We start from the raw sequence: 16,641 nt of genomic DNA, 5'->3' as shown, positions 1-16,641 counted from the left end.
GAAATAATTCTATCACTTATGCTGCAGTGGAATTTTGAGCATACACATGCAAGGGGAAATTAACACATGATTCTGCAGAAAATAAACCACTATGCAAAGAGTTGTCTAAGAAAGTTTAAAAAGTTTCCCAAGGAACACCTATAAATACAACTGACCTTCAAGATTTCCATAAAATGAAACGACATGAGTTGATGTACCTGATGATGGGTAAATTGTGAATGCGCTACATCTTTTATTGAAATAAAGCAAAATGCATTTATCCATTCATTCAAATGAGAGAAAACATCTCCGGGTTTTCAGCATTCAGTTCAAAATAAATTGCTATAAGTTCTTAAAAAGGGGGTGACAGGGGTGTGCAATTGGAAGTAAAAATCAACTTAGGCTGCAGATTCTAACACCTCCAGAAGCCTTAGTAGGAATGTATCACATTCCTGTGACCCAACCTGTAATAAGATCACCGTGGTCCAAAGCAACTCTGACCTATTTGTTGGTCCAATTTATTTTTGTTTGTCCACAAGCCTTCTGTAATCAAAACAAGTCACTATGAAAGCAGTCTTCCGCTTATGCTTCTAAGACTGACCTTTTTGTATGCAAAGATGATACACGTTTATCTTCAGCCTTTAGCATTCTTCAGAAGCTGGAACACCTCATTTCCAATTGACAATTAAAAATAAATGAGCTTATCCAAGTACTCCAAGAGTCAGAAAGTCTTAGCAAAAGGAAAATCTGCAAACAAATCTCTACATTTACCTGGCTTGTTTAGGACATCAGCACCTGTGGTACTTAAACCCCCTTCAGTCAAAATGCAAAATTGCCTTTACCCACCAGGAGGAGAGATACAGAAGAGAAATTGCCAGAAGAAGGCCAGTTAGAACAGTGCCAGCGTACTATAATGGACATTTTTAAAGGTAAATGGACAAATCCAGACTTGCTTTCTGTTTGGTCTAAAGCAAGGGAAAATGTCAATGATTCATGTGCTGGTGAGTGACATATCTTCAAGGGAAATTTCTGCCTAATGTGTAAGAACAGACAGACAGAAAATTCAAGTCATATGTTGAAACTTGCACCATTACCCAGCTGTGGCAATGGTATACAGTACTCTGTTACAGTTTTACCTATTTTTTTCCTCGGCCTAAACAGCATGACTAACTGCTTATAAGATGGATTTTACATTGTACATCTTTGTGTTTCAATTTAATCAAGCTGTTTATTCTGTTCATTTCTCAAATTTGGACTCCAGCATCACTAAAACAAAAAAAATCCCTTAAGCAATGCTGCATTTTACCTTAAAGAGTTGCCATTTTTGAACATACACAGATAACGTGTCTTGAAAAAACCCCCCAACCATGAGATTCAGTACATCACTTAAATGAGGAACACGGTATCTCAGAGGTTTCTCTTCTCCATTAGCCCTTACACCTCCATGACCCTCCTTCTTTCTCTAGGAGCACCTCAAACATCTCTTTCCACCTCAATAATCCCCTTGCCTGATTCCCCCTACTTCTTCTGTGGGATTCAACGGAAGTAATTTTATACATCAATACCTTTTCCATGAGGAAAGCTAAAGGAATTGCACATGATCTATGAGAAAATGTATCTTCTATTGCAGTATTTTCAACTGAACTGATGTTTTAGTAACTCACTTGAAGGAACAAAACTGACATGAACAGCTTTTACTCTGTTTTAAAAAGTTAGTTAAGATTATAGTTTGCTATCATAAACTTCAGTGTTTTCAAAAATATCAGTGTGGATTCAGAGCTTCTGAAGCTACTGAAGACCATTAAGAACCACCTAAGTGCCTATACACAAGTCATACAAATTTAAATCTTCTTTAATGAAATTTGCTTCAAATGATGCAAATCTCTTTAAGGGAGTCAATCTGTTACATGCTGTGCTGGTTTTGGCTGGAATACAGTCAATTTTCTTCATAGTAGCTGGTATAGTGCTGTGTTTTGGATTTGTGCTGAAAATAGTGCTGATAATAGGGATGTTTTCGTTCCTGGTGAGCAGTGCTCACCCAGAGCCAAGGGCTTTGCTGCTTCTCCCCCCACCCCACCAGCGAGGAGACTGGGGGGGGCACAAGGAGTTGGGAGGGGACACAGCCGGGACAGCTGACCCCGACTGACCCAAGGGATATTCCAGACTATAGGACGTCATGTTCAGCATATAAAGCTGGGGGAAAAAGGAGACAGGGGGACATTTGGAGCGACAGTGTTCATCTTCCCAAGTAGGGGTTACGTGTGATGGAGCCCTGCTGTCCTGGAGATGGCTGAACACCTGCCTGCCCTTGGGAAGTGGGGAATGAATTCCTCATTTTGCTTTGCTTGTGTGCGTGCCTTTCGCTTTACCTGTTAAACTGTCTTTACCTTGACCCACAAGTTTTCTCACTTTTACCCTTCTGATTCTCTCCCCCACCCCACTGGGGGGGGGGGGGAGTGACCGAGTGGCTGCACGGTGCTTGGTTGCCAGCGGGGGTTAAACCACGACACACGGCCGGTTGTACTCGTTTTGCATGTGTCACGCGGAAGCCGTGTCTAAAGTAGGTACGACACATGGGTTTGACTTGCTCTCAGCTTTAAAAATAAATTACTTCAACAAGGCCACTGCAAATTTGCATTAAAGAGCAATTCAATATTAGAATATTATTCATTACTATACCTAACATAAAATATACACTCTTTCAAGAGCGGAGCTCTGAAACTCAAAGATTCCTCTTCTAGATAATTGCCTTGACCAGAAAGCTACAGAATCTTACTCTTGTTGGTTTGGGGGGGGGTTTGGGATTGGGTGGGTTTTTTTTTCATTCTGAACTTTAATTCTTAAATGAGAAGAATTCTGCTGGATTGTGGAAAGATGAAGACTGATTGCTGAGAAAAACATAAAATGAGATATACAAATTGCAGCACAAGTGCTCTGAACACTAGAAGCCACCATGACTGACAGCCGGCAGCATGTTGGTGTGGGCACCTAACTCCTCCTGACACAAGACAGGGAACGGACATAGAAATTAATAAGGTCACTTTGAATCTCAGAATTGCCTAACTTGTACACAATGTATACAAAGGAAGAACAATCTTACGGTTAACAGACTAAGACTGAAATTCAGGTACTTTTAAACACAAGTGCTGGTTTTAATCAGAATATAAAAAGACTGTTGAAGCCTTTATTATGTGTCACTAGATGGCAAACCTTAAGGTTTTTTTCTTCTTCTCTATGAGAAAATATTTCTATGTATTATAATCCTGTTGCAGAAAACCAAAGTATTTTCTTGAGAGAAATTAATCTGAAGTTCTCATTTGTTACAATTTGTAGACTGCCCAAGGTGTCTAATCTTCCCAGAAATCTAAATACTAAATGTAAATATTAAATTCTGCCTTTTTTTGGCCACGGGCTTTTAGTGAGTGACATAGTGTAAAGGATTAACATGAAATAGGCATTTCTGAATAATTTTAAAAGGACAGATTAATGTTTTGACAAGATTTTATTGTGAAACATTGGATTTAGAAAAGGTACAAAATGTCAACGGTCAGATGTGTGCCAGTACAGTATTTCAATAGTCTATACATGTGGACAGCTGAATAGCTTCACTGCAGAACGCATATTTAGACATACTATCTAAAAGGGGGCTGCAATATTCACAGGCTTAAAATACATAAATAACTTGAGCCAAAATGGCCATTACTGTTCAATGCTAATCAACATCTGGAAACAGGCTATAAAGCACAATACAGTACAACAATCTCCTCGCAGATCCACGTTTAAAGAACATCAGTTTATTATGTCAATAATCTACAGCTCCAGGACACTATTTTCAGGACTGGGATTCAGTTGGCTAGTTTAGAACTTTAAAAAAATTCATGTTAAAAATGAGATTATGGAAGAAAACCCACAGGTATTTAATTAGAACAAAACACTGTGAAGCCCCTAAAAATTTTTCAGACTGGGATTTATAAAGTCAATTACTTCTAATATAGAACTTCAGTTTGTTCCTTTAAATTGTCCTTGATGCAGTTTGAACAGATATCATTAAGTGACCTTAATTCAAACATTTCAATTTGCTATGCATTTTTGTGTTTTAAAAACAATTTCACCAAACATGGGTCACCACTCAACTGGAAAAAAAAAATTATCAAAATACTAAATCTGAATTAAAGAAAGTCATAAATTTGTATATTAAAAAAAATAATAACACCCCCCCAAAGGATAGCAGCATTCTCTACCCTAGTTTAGCAAGTTTAAAGAAGAACATTTATAAACATACAAAATTGATTTTAGGGTATAAAAATACACGTATACCATATGAAAAAAGCGTGATTTTTTTCAAATTATTCAGTAGTCTGTTACTGCTGGAACTTGTTTGAACTACTGAAAAGGTGTTCATAGTTCAGTACATGGGTGGACAGCCAAGGAACTTCAGATTTTAGTTAATTAAAAGGTGTGTAGCTTATTCTACACGATTAAGCTTACTGAAATATAAGCAGTTACCGTGTTACCAATCAGTACTCAGAGCTGAACTAAACCTTTACTTACATAAGTCTACTTCACTTCATGCTGATTTGTAACTCACCTTCCTGAACAGAGACCTTGGGGTATACTAAATTATGTCTAGCTGAAATTTCTGAATATGACTAATGTCCATTAGGAGCAGAGCTAAACTTAAACTGATGTAATTTAGAATCAAAATCTACCCAAAACATTAAAACAACCCACCCTTTGACACCACATCCACTCCCTTAATTAATTTCAAGACCATCAGTTTTGGCTACTCTTTTCTCATTGTGTATCTTTACTGGGGGATGAGAATCTTGCAATTCATGAAGAACCACCATAAGTTACAACTAAGTACATTAAATCAGACAATGGGAATAAATTTTTTTAAAACTTTGAGTGCATATCACTAATTAAGGATGTAACATTGGGAGTACAATGTCTGCTATGGAATTAAAATTAGCGCTGTGCCAAACAGGAAAAATATATAAACAAACCACTAAACTCCAGTGTGGCAAAAAACATTTAGTTTTTTGTTCAGGAAGTGTTTGGCATGAGCAGCACTAACAAAATTCTACACCTCACAGACACAAGCTACAAAGGTTATCTAAAGCCAATACTCACTGTCCATCAATTAGCTAGCTCTTAATGCTGCTTCAAGCACTGCACTAGCCACTTCGATCTTTGTTTCAGACTCCTCTGTACACACATTTATATTTACATAAAACATTTATTAAACATGATTTTAAAACATAAAAACCTTATGTACAAAATACCAACATTCCTATAAATAAACAGTTGGAGAAAGGCACTTGCAAGAAAAATCTACAGTAAATCTTACAAAAACCACACTGCCTCTGTTACTGTACAATAGATAATCTTTCGGTAAATCCCTATCACAAGAATGTAAAACACTAATTACTTGTTATAACTAAGAATATAACCGTTACAGTTGTATTTACACATACATATATGCCTTTTTTTAATTTCACTTGAGAGCACCATGATTTCCATTCTGAATTTATATTTTGATACAAAGTAAAAGAACAGTTGCCAGAAACCAGTGTTCAGTGTCACTGCAGTTTCATGAACTTTTGGCTGACATCAGTGTAGTTGAAAAGACTCAGTTGCTGCTTTGTAAAAAGTACACCTAGTTTGTTATTGCATGTTGTCCTTTTAGAGAGAGCACTGCTATGCTCTCTATGCAATTGTTTAATACTATTGCTGGCAAAAAGTTTCCAATATCAAAAAAATAAAAACATTCTTCAAGCCAGTTGAAGTATTTCATCTGAACAGTAACTAAAAAAAGCTGCATATTAATTATAAAAACGTGTAGGAAACATGCCAACTAATCTGGTGTGCAAAAATATTTTTTTCCACTACACAGGATTTTAAGGGCTTCACAGAATCACTCAAATTTACACTGAGTAGCAAACCCCATCAATAGCCAGTTCCTCAAGGAGATGTTAGTATACTCCCACTTTTATCAAACTTTTTACCCTTTGACAACGCTGCAACCTGTTTGAGTAGTTCTCTGTTTTTGGCCTGCAATACAGATAAAAAAAGTTTTATGAATTACTGAAACGTCTCAGTAGTTTCATGCACTAATTTCCCATTGCATTTATGAAACAAATTCCCAAAATGACCATGCTGAGAATATTAGCACTTTTCAAAGATTTGTACGTGCTTTTTGATATGCATGTTCCATCTTTAACAGAAAAAGGTAACCACACTTCCTGTATTGCAAAATTTAGTATCTGAGATGTTGCACCGAGTATCTGTTCAGTCTGTGATTTAGAAGGCAACTAAATTCAGGCTTTCTTCCTGATAAAGTATGCTTTAACAAGAGACATTTAACTGTCAATTGTGTTAACGCTGAGCCCTTAAATCAGATCAATAGCATGCTGACAACTGATTAAATATCAGAGAACAGACAAAAAATAACATAACCTTTGAGAAAGCATGTGAGGTAAGCATCTATCTCAAAGTTAGAAAGCACTCAAGACCTTGACCATCCAAGAACTTGGTACTATTTCATTGCCATGAGTGAACAGCCTGAATGTATAATTCCATCTGAAGTATTTCTCAAGTATCGATAAGCAATTACTCACCTGCAACTGTTCCACAGTTTCCTTGTGAGCTTTCTCCATACTGTTCATCTTTGTCCTCAAGTTAGACTCCTGGTACTGGAAGTCTGCCTTCAGTTCTGTCAACTAAAAACACAAATTCTATGGAGATTCCTTGGACTGCTACAGTATACATCTTCTAATCAGTCTGTGAAATCTTTATGCAAGCCTCAGGAATCTCAGGAAACACTGTTATTTATTTACTATTGTAGTACTGACAGCTCAGTACTTCAGAAGTAGCTTGGAAAAGTAAGTATGTCTATTTTATATGAAGAAAACAACTCTACTTATATAACCATATTGTTTGCTCAGGATTTGGTATAAAGAAGGTTAATCCTCAACAAAAAAAAACTCAAATACAAGACTAATGATTTATAATCTTAGCTGTTCTTTCAGCTGTGAGATCCTTATCACAATCTTCAGTTATATCTCTTCAGTTATATGGTATGGTAACACATGAAAAATCTTCCATACTAAACCAGAAAGGATTCCTTTGTGTCTTTTTATGCTACAATTTGTCCTAAACAGAAGTATATGTTCCAGAGTTTCATTGCTTTTCGATCCACAACAACAGTGAATTCAACAGTGTTATTAGAAATGTGTAATTAAAACAATTTAATCTAGGATTTAATTCTGAGTGTATGGTGTAGTATTGCTGCCACTGGGTCTCTCCTGAGACAGGCAGAGATCCAGATAACATACACTAAGGCAGGTGTTTCTAAATTGTGATACATGCTTCTATCCAAACAGCTGAACACTTTTTCTGGAAACATGTGCAGCTGGGTAAACTACTAACGGTTTGTTGTATATGGACCCAGAAATTTTAGGAACCACTTCTTTAAAAAAGTTTAGTTCCAGAAAGCATCTCAGATTCACCAAGCTATTTTGAACCTCTCTGGTCAATTTGTATTTACCAGGAAACGGAGCATCTTTGCTAGCAAGGGAGCCCACTATAACAAACCAGAGCATACATTCCAAAAACAACTACCAAGACTGCTATTATCAACCTTAGATGTGTAAAATCACATGTAGTGAAACAAGGTATTCAAAAGAACTGTCAATCAAATGGTCCTAAATAAAGTGCAGGTGTCTTGATACAAGGATATATACCTCACTGTACACAGACTGTTGCTCAAGGTATGTACTTACGGCTGTTGCAAATTCCAGGGGATCCAGTACAAAACCACATACCACAAACTAAATACCAAAAAACTAGTGGTAGTATTGCACCATAGTAAAATATGCAACTAGATGAGATGAGCAAACACACTACCTGTGAACATTCAGTGAAGTGTGGTCCCTTCCTAATGATCAAGTCTCAGGGCCCCACAGTAACGACTTGATGTCTCACTAACATTTTGTCCAGAAAGCAAAACAAGGCTAGTACTGCAAACAATAAGCACTGGTAATGATATGGCTGAGATCTTGACTCGTAACAAAAAATGATGAGGATTGTCTGTAAAGCTGGTGTACTGAGTTGTTTTTCTTGCCATACATTATATATTTTAGAGGTTTTTCTTTTGGAGCACTGCAAACTGTTCAAATGTTGTCCCTACACAAATCTTGGGACAAAATATTAACAGGAATCTCACACAGGTCTGGCTCAGGTTTTTATCCCACTACATATTTTTACATTTACTATCTCACCGACAAAAAAAATCTGCAGTACATTCATTTGTTGTAAATTTTTCAGCTATGGAAACATTGTACGATAGGTTCAGCTTTTCTCCCCCCCGCAGCAGCTGAAGAAAGTAAATAATTCATGCCTGAAGGAGCCTTTAAGTTCAAAGAACTCTGAGGTCAAATAAATAGTTTTAGCAGTGGGGATATTAAAATTAGTAGATGCTCTCCCTATGGAAACAGCACAAAACAAGTTACTGCAGTGGTTATGCAGAAGTAGGTGACATTTCCTTACCTAACCCTTTTGTTAGCTTTGCCCAGTAGATCAAATATAAAAAGAGATAAGTGAACTTCCTACTGACTCATGATCTTCTACTGGCTTCATAAGAGAGAGATCAGGGCCTTAATGTCTGTCCTTTGAAGAAAATACCTAAAGAGAATCCATGACAGACTGTTCAGCTCTTTCACATTAACCGCTTAAAGCCTTGAAATAGCAAGTACTTCCAACACTAGGTATACTATAACAGTGATATAAACAAAAAAATGTTCATTATCCTTTACACAACACATTTAAGTGTAGAAATGAAGATACTGAACTATGGTTTAAAAGTGGAAGCATTTTCCTTTCGGGATCAATGAGCCTTTCTTAACCATCAATGTTTTGATAGGACACAATGCATCTATACTCAAAATTTTACTTAAAAATACAGTAAATTTATTTCTAATACAATTCTACAACCTACTCAATCCTGAACAGACATTCTAGAGCCACTGTTACAGACAGTGTCTTAAAAGCACATAGTTCATCAGATGGCAGAGAAATAAGCTCTCATAAAGGCAAAGTACATATTTGTAGTTCTTTCTCTTGTTTGTCATTAGATTGTTTGAAGGGTGAGTATCTTGTATGATTTCACTGCAGCCATTTGGGGCTGAGTATTTCGCTTAACTTTTCTTGACTGCCAGGCATCTAATCCAAGTTTTTCTCCTAGTCTCTGACCATCCACAAAGACTTGATAACCTACACTACACATATGCTACCAATCCTTTAAAGTCAAAACACTTCATTGTCAAACACTGTACACGTAAACTCAGAATAGTTACTACTCTTAATCCTCCTCTTATCTTGTATGCCCATCAACCTATGTAGGTATCTGGCATTTTGGCATGACTTAGTTTAGAATATATAAAACATACAAACCACTGTCTGACATTTTATCCATCACCTGTGGCACGCAACCTGAGCAACAGTGAACCAGATGGCTAGCTTCTAGATGGCTGTGTTCTAGATGGCTGAAGTGAGGTAAGATTAATTCCTTTTTGACTTAGAGCCAAAATATATTCATGATACAAAAGTCCCAAATTTGTCCTTTAAATGGTAAGATCTGATTAGTTGCTATGTAAAAACATTGTATCTGATTTTTGTTTTATCTCACCATTTTGAAATTGTTAGGAGTCTACAAAATAGAAAAAAAAATGATAAAGTTCTTATTAAGCAGATGCAACTTTTACCTTTTTATCTTTTTCTAAAATAGTCTGATCCCTTTGCTGCAGAAGACGTTTAAGTGACATTACTTCTTCTTTCAGCTGACTTATGAGGACGAAGTTGTCAGTTCCTCCACTGTCTGCTGACTGATTTATAGAGCTACTAAAAGTAAAAAAACAACAGTTACTCACAACATCAATAGAAAAAAACAGTAGTTTTTTTTAAATTTCAAATTGGGTAATTAATATTTCTACAAACATCCTTAAGGACTAATGCAAAAAAAGTATGTACCTGACAGAAATGGATGCAACTGGCAAATTACCTTACTAATGGCACACATTACATACACCTGCAGAAATATAATTAAGTATTAGCTTTGAGGGGACAAATACCTTTTGACTGAAGCAGCCACTTTTCTTTTTATTCCAACTGTTTGGCCAGAGACAGAATAGAGATTCAATCTCACACATTAAGGTCCAAAAGACTTCTCTATACACTACGTCAGCTTAAAGCAGCAGGTTCAACCCTGCATCTAATCAACAAACCACCAATGTCAGGGAATACTGTTTCATTTATAACTGTTGCCTCGCACATAAGCTTTATTTAATTTTGCCCCAAGCAGCTTAAAAGCAGGAAAACAGTGCCAGTTTTCTGCTAATAAAGTCATTTAGTTGACTGACAGCACTCAGATGCTACCCAACAATCTGGCTGGCTGGACAATAGTTTTACCTCCCTCATTCTTCAGACAAAAAAAAAAAAAAAGCGCAACTGGCCACAAATCAGTGCTCTATTTGGTTGAAATGGCTCAGCTTTACAAAAATATAACTTTACCTATCTCCATTTGATGGCTTGGATTCCAGTTTGGGTTTTTTCTTTGGAGTTTCATTCTGAATAGCTGCAGAGGATTTATGGCTGAAATCAAACAAAATGTAAACCTAAAGCCTCATACTATATAACTCTCTAATATCACCATTTGGTACATGTAAAATAACTAACTCATGCTCCTAACTGGAATGCTAGAGACTAGCCAGAAATGCAAGAAAAGAAGTCCTTTAAATGAAAACTGCAAGATAAATTAAAAGGAAATTAATAAATAATATCATATTTACCTCTGTTTCCATAGTCCCTGATCTTGTTCTGGACTCAGATTGCTGATTCTGAAATATGTGAAATGTACTTGGTAACTGACCAAACATGCCATTATTTCTAAGTTTATGTGAATGTTATCCGTACTTGAGAAAAAGCCACACCCCACCTTCTTTTTTTTTTTTTTTAATAAAGAAAGTTAACAATTATGAATTTTCAGCTGGACAGTCGTATGATCTGTCATATTCATGACCACTTTTACCATGTCAGGATGCTATAAAAATATTTCTTGGCTAAATGTTTACACTATTCTAAGACACAAGGGGTAGACTTCAAGACTGATGGCTAAACCTTTTTGCTGGTACCTCCCAATTTTTGTGAACTTTATATTGCTAATCTTGTACTCAGCAAGCTGGTCTAAAGCAGCATTCCTGGGATTCCCATACTGCCATATGAAAGCTATGTGAAGTGGTGCTTATGTGGCAGCATAAGAGCAAAGTTAAGTTTTGGATTCCTGAAAATAACTCCTTCTCAGGTCTAAACATTTGTTTTCAATAATTTCAAAAACAACTAATAAATACCATTGATATACAGGAAGGGTAGCATTTCAAAGATTGCACTGAATGAAATAGTTCAATGAATCTATATTTCTACCTCACTGTCTCTATTGACTCATCTTAACAATAACTGAAATGGATAGGGAAAAAAAGTCATATTTATTGGACTGGAAGCAATGGACCCATGGCAGCCTACAGAAAAAAGGCGCCAAACCAGGAACACTGTGATTCATATAGAGATATGCTTATTTTTATAACTCTTGACTATATTAGAAGATCTACTCTGTAGTAAAGAGCTATTTTTTTTTTATTTAATCCTTACTATATATCTCTGCCACACACATTAAATTAGATTTAGCTTGTTGTAACTCAATTTTCAGCAGAGATTTGAAAGAACAGGAATAGCATAATAACTCTCAGCATGACAAGAATAATATTCTTCTTCAAATTCCTAAAAAACCAAATCTTAGTTTTCTCTTTTTTTAAGTGAGAGTAAGTACATTTCTCTTCTCCTCATTCCCAATATCATTCCAGCTTATTTTCCTTCTATCTTTAAGTCACATTTAGTCAGGCAAGTTTCAGTCAAAATGGAAAACTATAAGCACTAGAAAAGTGAAACCTAGAATGGAAGTGTTTGTGTGTCTGGGGTCAGCGTCGTTACCATTGCAGCACTGGTATTTACTATCCAACACAAAAAATAAAATAAGTAGTTCTAAAGTTAGGCTGCCATAAGCCTACCAATGAAATAAGAAGCATGACTACTATTATACTAGCATAAAAGCCAAATCAGTCCTGGGATTTATGACCAAATAAACTGGGTTTGTACATTAAGGATGGTACACTGCGTATGCCACGGCCAGAGACGGCAAAATGAGAAAAGTTGCAGAGGATACGACAAAACTGTCTGAAATGTTACCAGAGTGCCACTAACTGAACTGACAATGTTATTTTCCTATGTCTGCATCACAGCCACTCACAAACTGCCTATTCCAGCAAGATTTGATTATAAAAACTAGCAGAGATACAAACTGGTCATAGACTGAGGATGATCCCACACAGTTGCTTCTGCTTCTCCATTTATCTGCAAGTATGTGTGCACAAACATGTCAGAATGAAGCAAGCTAGGGTGGAGATTCTGAGAACAGTAGCTCTTCTGTGCTCACTTCTAATACACACCTTTTAACCCATGGTAAATGCATGTAGAATAGCAGTTACCGCTTAGAAAGCCAAATTCAAGTTTATCCCCAAGGAACTTGTTTCTGTAGCCATTCTATGGGTTTCTTTTCTAAACTTGCTACCTATTTTAACATTGACTAATTCGATGATCACCAAGAATTTCTGCTTTTTGGTGACGTCCCTGCACCCATACTGTAAGAATACAAGGATTTTGACAGACCATGGAAGAACAACATTCTACTACTGCTTTTGATGCCATGTCTTAAACAGCATTTCTTATTTCCTTTGATTTGATCTCAGTACTAACAGAACACAGAAGAGGAAGAGGTACCAACAGCTACTTCAATTTTTTAAATACTTACTTATGATGACTGCTGCTGTGACGATGATGATGATGGTGATGGTGGTGGTGTTTTGAATGATGCTGGTCTTTCTCAGTAAGAGATGAGGATGAGGAGTTAGAATGTGAAGATCCTAGGCTCTTCCTCTGTTCTTTCGTCTTCTGTAGCACTCTCTTGTAGGACAGTGTGCAGAGCCAACACAACAACTTTCCATCAACCTTTTGGGAAATAATTCATAGCAGGGTTGGTTTTTTTTTCCCAAATATACTTGCACTAGAAACATATATTTCAATATTTGCAAGAAAAATTTGTTTCACTTCATCTGTTATCTTTGGGAAAAACCCAGACATCTCTTTGGTATGAAACAGCACTAACACACCTCCAATGTATGCATGTTAACTTTTAGTAAAGTGAATCTTACACCATTTTTTTTTGCCATTTAAAGTTATGCTAGAAAGCAGTCTTAGCAAATGTTGGACTCGCTCTGTATCATAGAAGTGACAATAACTTTTTACAGGGACAAATCGTTCTTAGTTTAGACACCATGTACCCTCTCTCAACCCATCGCATTCCAGGCAGAATCATGATGTCCAGCCAACGTGTTACTTGTACCAAGTAATTTCTTCTGTAAAAACAGCATTATTCTTGGGTTCAGGCAAGAGGCTTTTGAGGTCATTTCCTCAGCACCTTCTGGAATGAGAAAGTGGCACTCACCAAAGATATTTAAGAAAACAGAACACAAAGGGCTGCTCAGAGCAGTCCACCTCTCTGATGCTGTACTTTACGGCAAGGCAAACAAATCAGAAGAGGTAAAGCGACAGATTTGAGTTACGGACATAGATAAGATCCAATGTATGGGGGGAAAAAAAGAAAAAAAAAAAATCAAAGCACCAGGAACCATTCAGCTGCTTAACCTCTGTTCCCCAGCTATAACTGTCACCTTCCGCTTAAGCTTATTTTTAAGAAGAGTGGTTTAGTTTAAAGTAAGTTAGCTCAGTAGCTAACACAACAACCACAAGTTGTGAAGTTTAATTCAAATATTGTAAAGCACGGCACAGTAAATCTAATCTAATATTAGTGAACTTAAGATACATTCTTGCTAATCTCTCTCTCACAAAGGAGGAACCTTGTCTGCTGTCAGCCTAAGCCACTACAGCTATGGAACAAAGCCTACCTTCCTTCTTCCCTCCTCCTTCCGATCAAAAGCGCACTGTTGTTTGCACTGTTCACATGTCTGAGGTGGGCCGTACTTCTTCTCCGAGTTGGTGCAACGCTGACATTTTGTGCCAATAAATGCTGCAATAATGTTACAATACTGACAGGGCTTGGGCTGAAAAACAGGTAAGTTGAGCTGAAGTTAATACATTTACAGTTTTTGTAACGAACACAAGTATTTCAAATCGCACAACGATGCTTCTAAACTACTAGGCCTTCATATAACCTATCTTAAAGAACCTTTTTTGTACCATTTCTATCTTCAGTACTAAACTCTTCCCCTAAAATGCTGCTCCTTCAATGCTCAAAACCAGTCTGGACTTTCCATGAAATTTTTACTTTAAAAACTTTAAAAGAAAAGTAATCAAGTCATTTTTCAGACTGGAAGTTTCTGAAAACATCCCTCTCCCTTGCACTACTCAGGGATTTGATAACCCCACAGCTCCAAGATTAGTACCCTGATCCCTGCAATTCTGCAGGAAACGTAGGAAAAAAAAAACCCAAACAACTTCAGATACCATGAGGTCAGGTTATCAACTTTTAGATCATACACTCAACTAGAATAATACACTGCTGGAAAATAAAACTCCTGCCAGCTTTCATAGGTTAGAAATGGCTGATTATCTTCAATGCAGTTCTGTTTTTTTGATGAACTACTGATAAAAAACATTGTTGGATCTGTCTCGCACTTCATTTTTCTACATTTTATGCTTTTGAAAGAACGTCCTTTGTTCGGTTTACATTTACATTCACAAAACGCCTGACTACATACCAAGAGCTGTTATGTTTCTCAGATAAGCTGAGTTTCATCTAATATGGTTTATGTCAAGTGTATAGAAGTTACATGCTTCTGTTTCACAAGATTATCTTGATACCTTCTATAAACTAGTATCTGCAGGGCGCTCAGATACAATGGGTGTATTCATATATTAAAAAATTAATTTTTCTAACAGAACTGAAGCTGAAATTTGAGATGAGAAAATGCAAAGTAACATGGATACAGCTAATACTCATAAAATCTTTCCTACTTAATAGCTTAACGCGATTAACATGCATTTAACGTTTTTAAGACTTACATAATATAAAGTATGCGGTATTATTAGATTTTCACATTTACCACTCATTAAAAACACAGACAGCTAACGGTCTTTCTGCCATCAAGCATGCGTTTAGGAGAATATGTGAAGAATAACTTTACACGCATAAAGCGAAGTAACATTGTTTTTGCTGTGAAGAGCTATATTGCAAGTATTCATAACCGTTAAGCTGCATAGAACCACGCTGAACTTCAGTTTGAAAAAAAGAAACCGTAAGCCGTGAAGGAAATCAAGAGCTGCCAGTAATTTCCATTACCTTTCTGAAGGATAATGTTTTGGGGTTTTTCCCCTGAAAAAATAAGGTTAGTCGCAAGAGAACTTTCTGAGAGGTAACCTTCCCCGCCCCCAAATACAAAGTTTAGTTGCAAGAGAACTTTTTTCCTAATTTAAAGCGCGAACGAGCTCAGTATTTAGAGCCGAGAGCCTACTCACCGTTCCAAACTGCTTCACGTTCTGGGCGCACTTCTTGCATATCGTGTTGGTTTTGCTAAAGGCAAAATCGCAGAATGTTGAACCCGGCGACAGCCGCGCGCCTCGAAACCCTTTTCCCACGCCCCGACTGGAAGGCGCACACGCACACGCCAGCCCCGGTAGCCGGCGAACCCGCGGCCCTAACGCGGTCCTGCCCCGGCTCCACGGCCGCCGCAGGCCCGGCCCTCCTCCGGTGCCGACCTTCTGCCCTCACCGGCGCGGGGGACAGCGGCAGCGCTTCAGCGGGTCGCGCTGGGGGCGAGGCGGAGGCACCCCCCCCCCCCCCCCCCCTCCTCCGCGCCTGCCTTCTCCCCTACCTCTCCTGCTGGAACTCGGACCGGCAGTAAGTGCATTTGACAATGGGGTGGGCGATCCGGCACTCCTGCGGAGAGAAGAGCGGCGTTACACTCCCCGCTCCGACGCCAAACCCCTCCAGCCGCCGGTGCCCCGCCGGGCAGGGGGCTGCCTCCCCGCGCCAGGGCCGCCCGCCCGCCTTCCTCCTCCTCCTCCTCCTCCCGGCCCCGGGGACGCCACAGGGCTGCGAGAGCCCCGGCCGGGTGGCGGGGGGCCCCGTCCCGCCGAGCGCTGCCCCGCTCGCCCCCCTCAGCCCCGCCGCCGCACCTTGCACAGCTGCTGGCCCTGGGAGAGCTCCTCGAAGGGGTAGCGCTGGTTGCACTTGGTGCAGGCATAAAGAGCCGGGGCCGCCGCCGCCGCCATCCGCGCCGCGGCCGGCGGGGCGGACACGGGCGGGCCGAGGGAGGGGAAGAGGGAGGTGCCGGGGCGAGGGCCGGGGCGAGGGCCGGAGCGGGCGGCCGCCCGCGCCGCCGCCGCCGCAGCCGGAGGAGCGGAGCGGAGCGGAGCCGCGCCGCGCTCCGCCGCCGCCGCCGCCGCCCTAGGCCCCGCGCAGAGCCCGCGCCGCCGAGCCGCGTCCCCCTTGTGTCGGTGTCGGCATCGGCGTCACCCCGCGCCCCCCGCCCTTCC

At 39.0% G+C, this 16,641-nt stretch overlaps 1 protein-coding gene across 7 annotated transcripts; it reads right to left on the bottom strand.

The window, feature by feature from the left end:
* Positions 1-3,472: 3,472 nt before the first annotated feature.
* On the bottom strand, positions 3,473-16,610 carry FAM76B (family with sequence similarity 76 member B). Of its 7 annotated transcripts, none has more exons than XM_075050068.1 (10): positions 16,282-16,610; positions 15,978-16,042; positions 15,622-15,676; positions 14,052-14,207; positions 12,899-13,095; positions 10,827-10,874; positions 10,549-10,629; positions 9,744-9,879; positions 6,600-6,701; positions 3,473-6,033 (listed from the first exon to the last, which is right to left on the bottom strand). In XM_075050068.1, the coding sequence occupies exons 1-10, from the start codon at positions 16,375-16,377 to the stop codon at positions 5,944-5,946; spliced, it is 1,026 nt and encodes a 341-aa protein (XP_074906169.1). In that variant the 5' UTR covers positions 16,378-16,610; the 3' UTR covers positions 3,473-5,943. The 7 variants fall into 7 exon arrangements, with proteins under 7 accessions (XP_074906169.1, XP_074906170.1, XP_074906172.1 ...); XM_075050069.1 differs by having other exon boundaries at positions 9,744-9,876; XM_075050071.1 differs by lacking the exon at positions 10,549-10,629.
* Positions 16,611-16,641: the final 31 nt, after the last annotated feature.

This window comes from Buteo buteo, chromosome 18 (assembly GCF_964188355.1).
Source record: "Buteo buteo chromosome 18, bButBut1.hap1.1, whole genome shotgun sequence".
Classification (NCBI taxonomy): Eukaryota; Metazoa; Chordata; class Aves; order Accipitriformes; family Accipitridae; genus Buteo; species Buteo buteo.
The sequence above is the reverse complement of the archived record's forward strand: the minus strand, read 5'-3'. Positions and strand labels throughout refer to the sequence as shown.

What these genes read in the sequence shown, in the direction of transcription:
- FAM76B (XM_075050068.1), bottom strand. Translation starts at nt 16,377, where the DNA reads ATGGCGGCGGCGGCGGCCCCGGCTCTTTATGCCTGCACCAAGTGCAAC. An exon ending in CACAGCAGCAGTCATCATAA is followed by an intron (nt 10,875 to 12,898) that starts GTAAGTATTTAA and finishes CACATATTTCAG; the next exon opens with AATCAGCAATCTGAGTCCAG. An exon ending in AAACTGTGGAACAGTTGCAG is followed by an intron (nt 6,034 to 6,599) that starts GTGAGTAATTGC and finishes TCTGTATTGCAG; the next exon opens with GCCAAAAACAGAGAACTACT.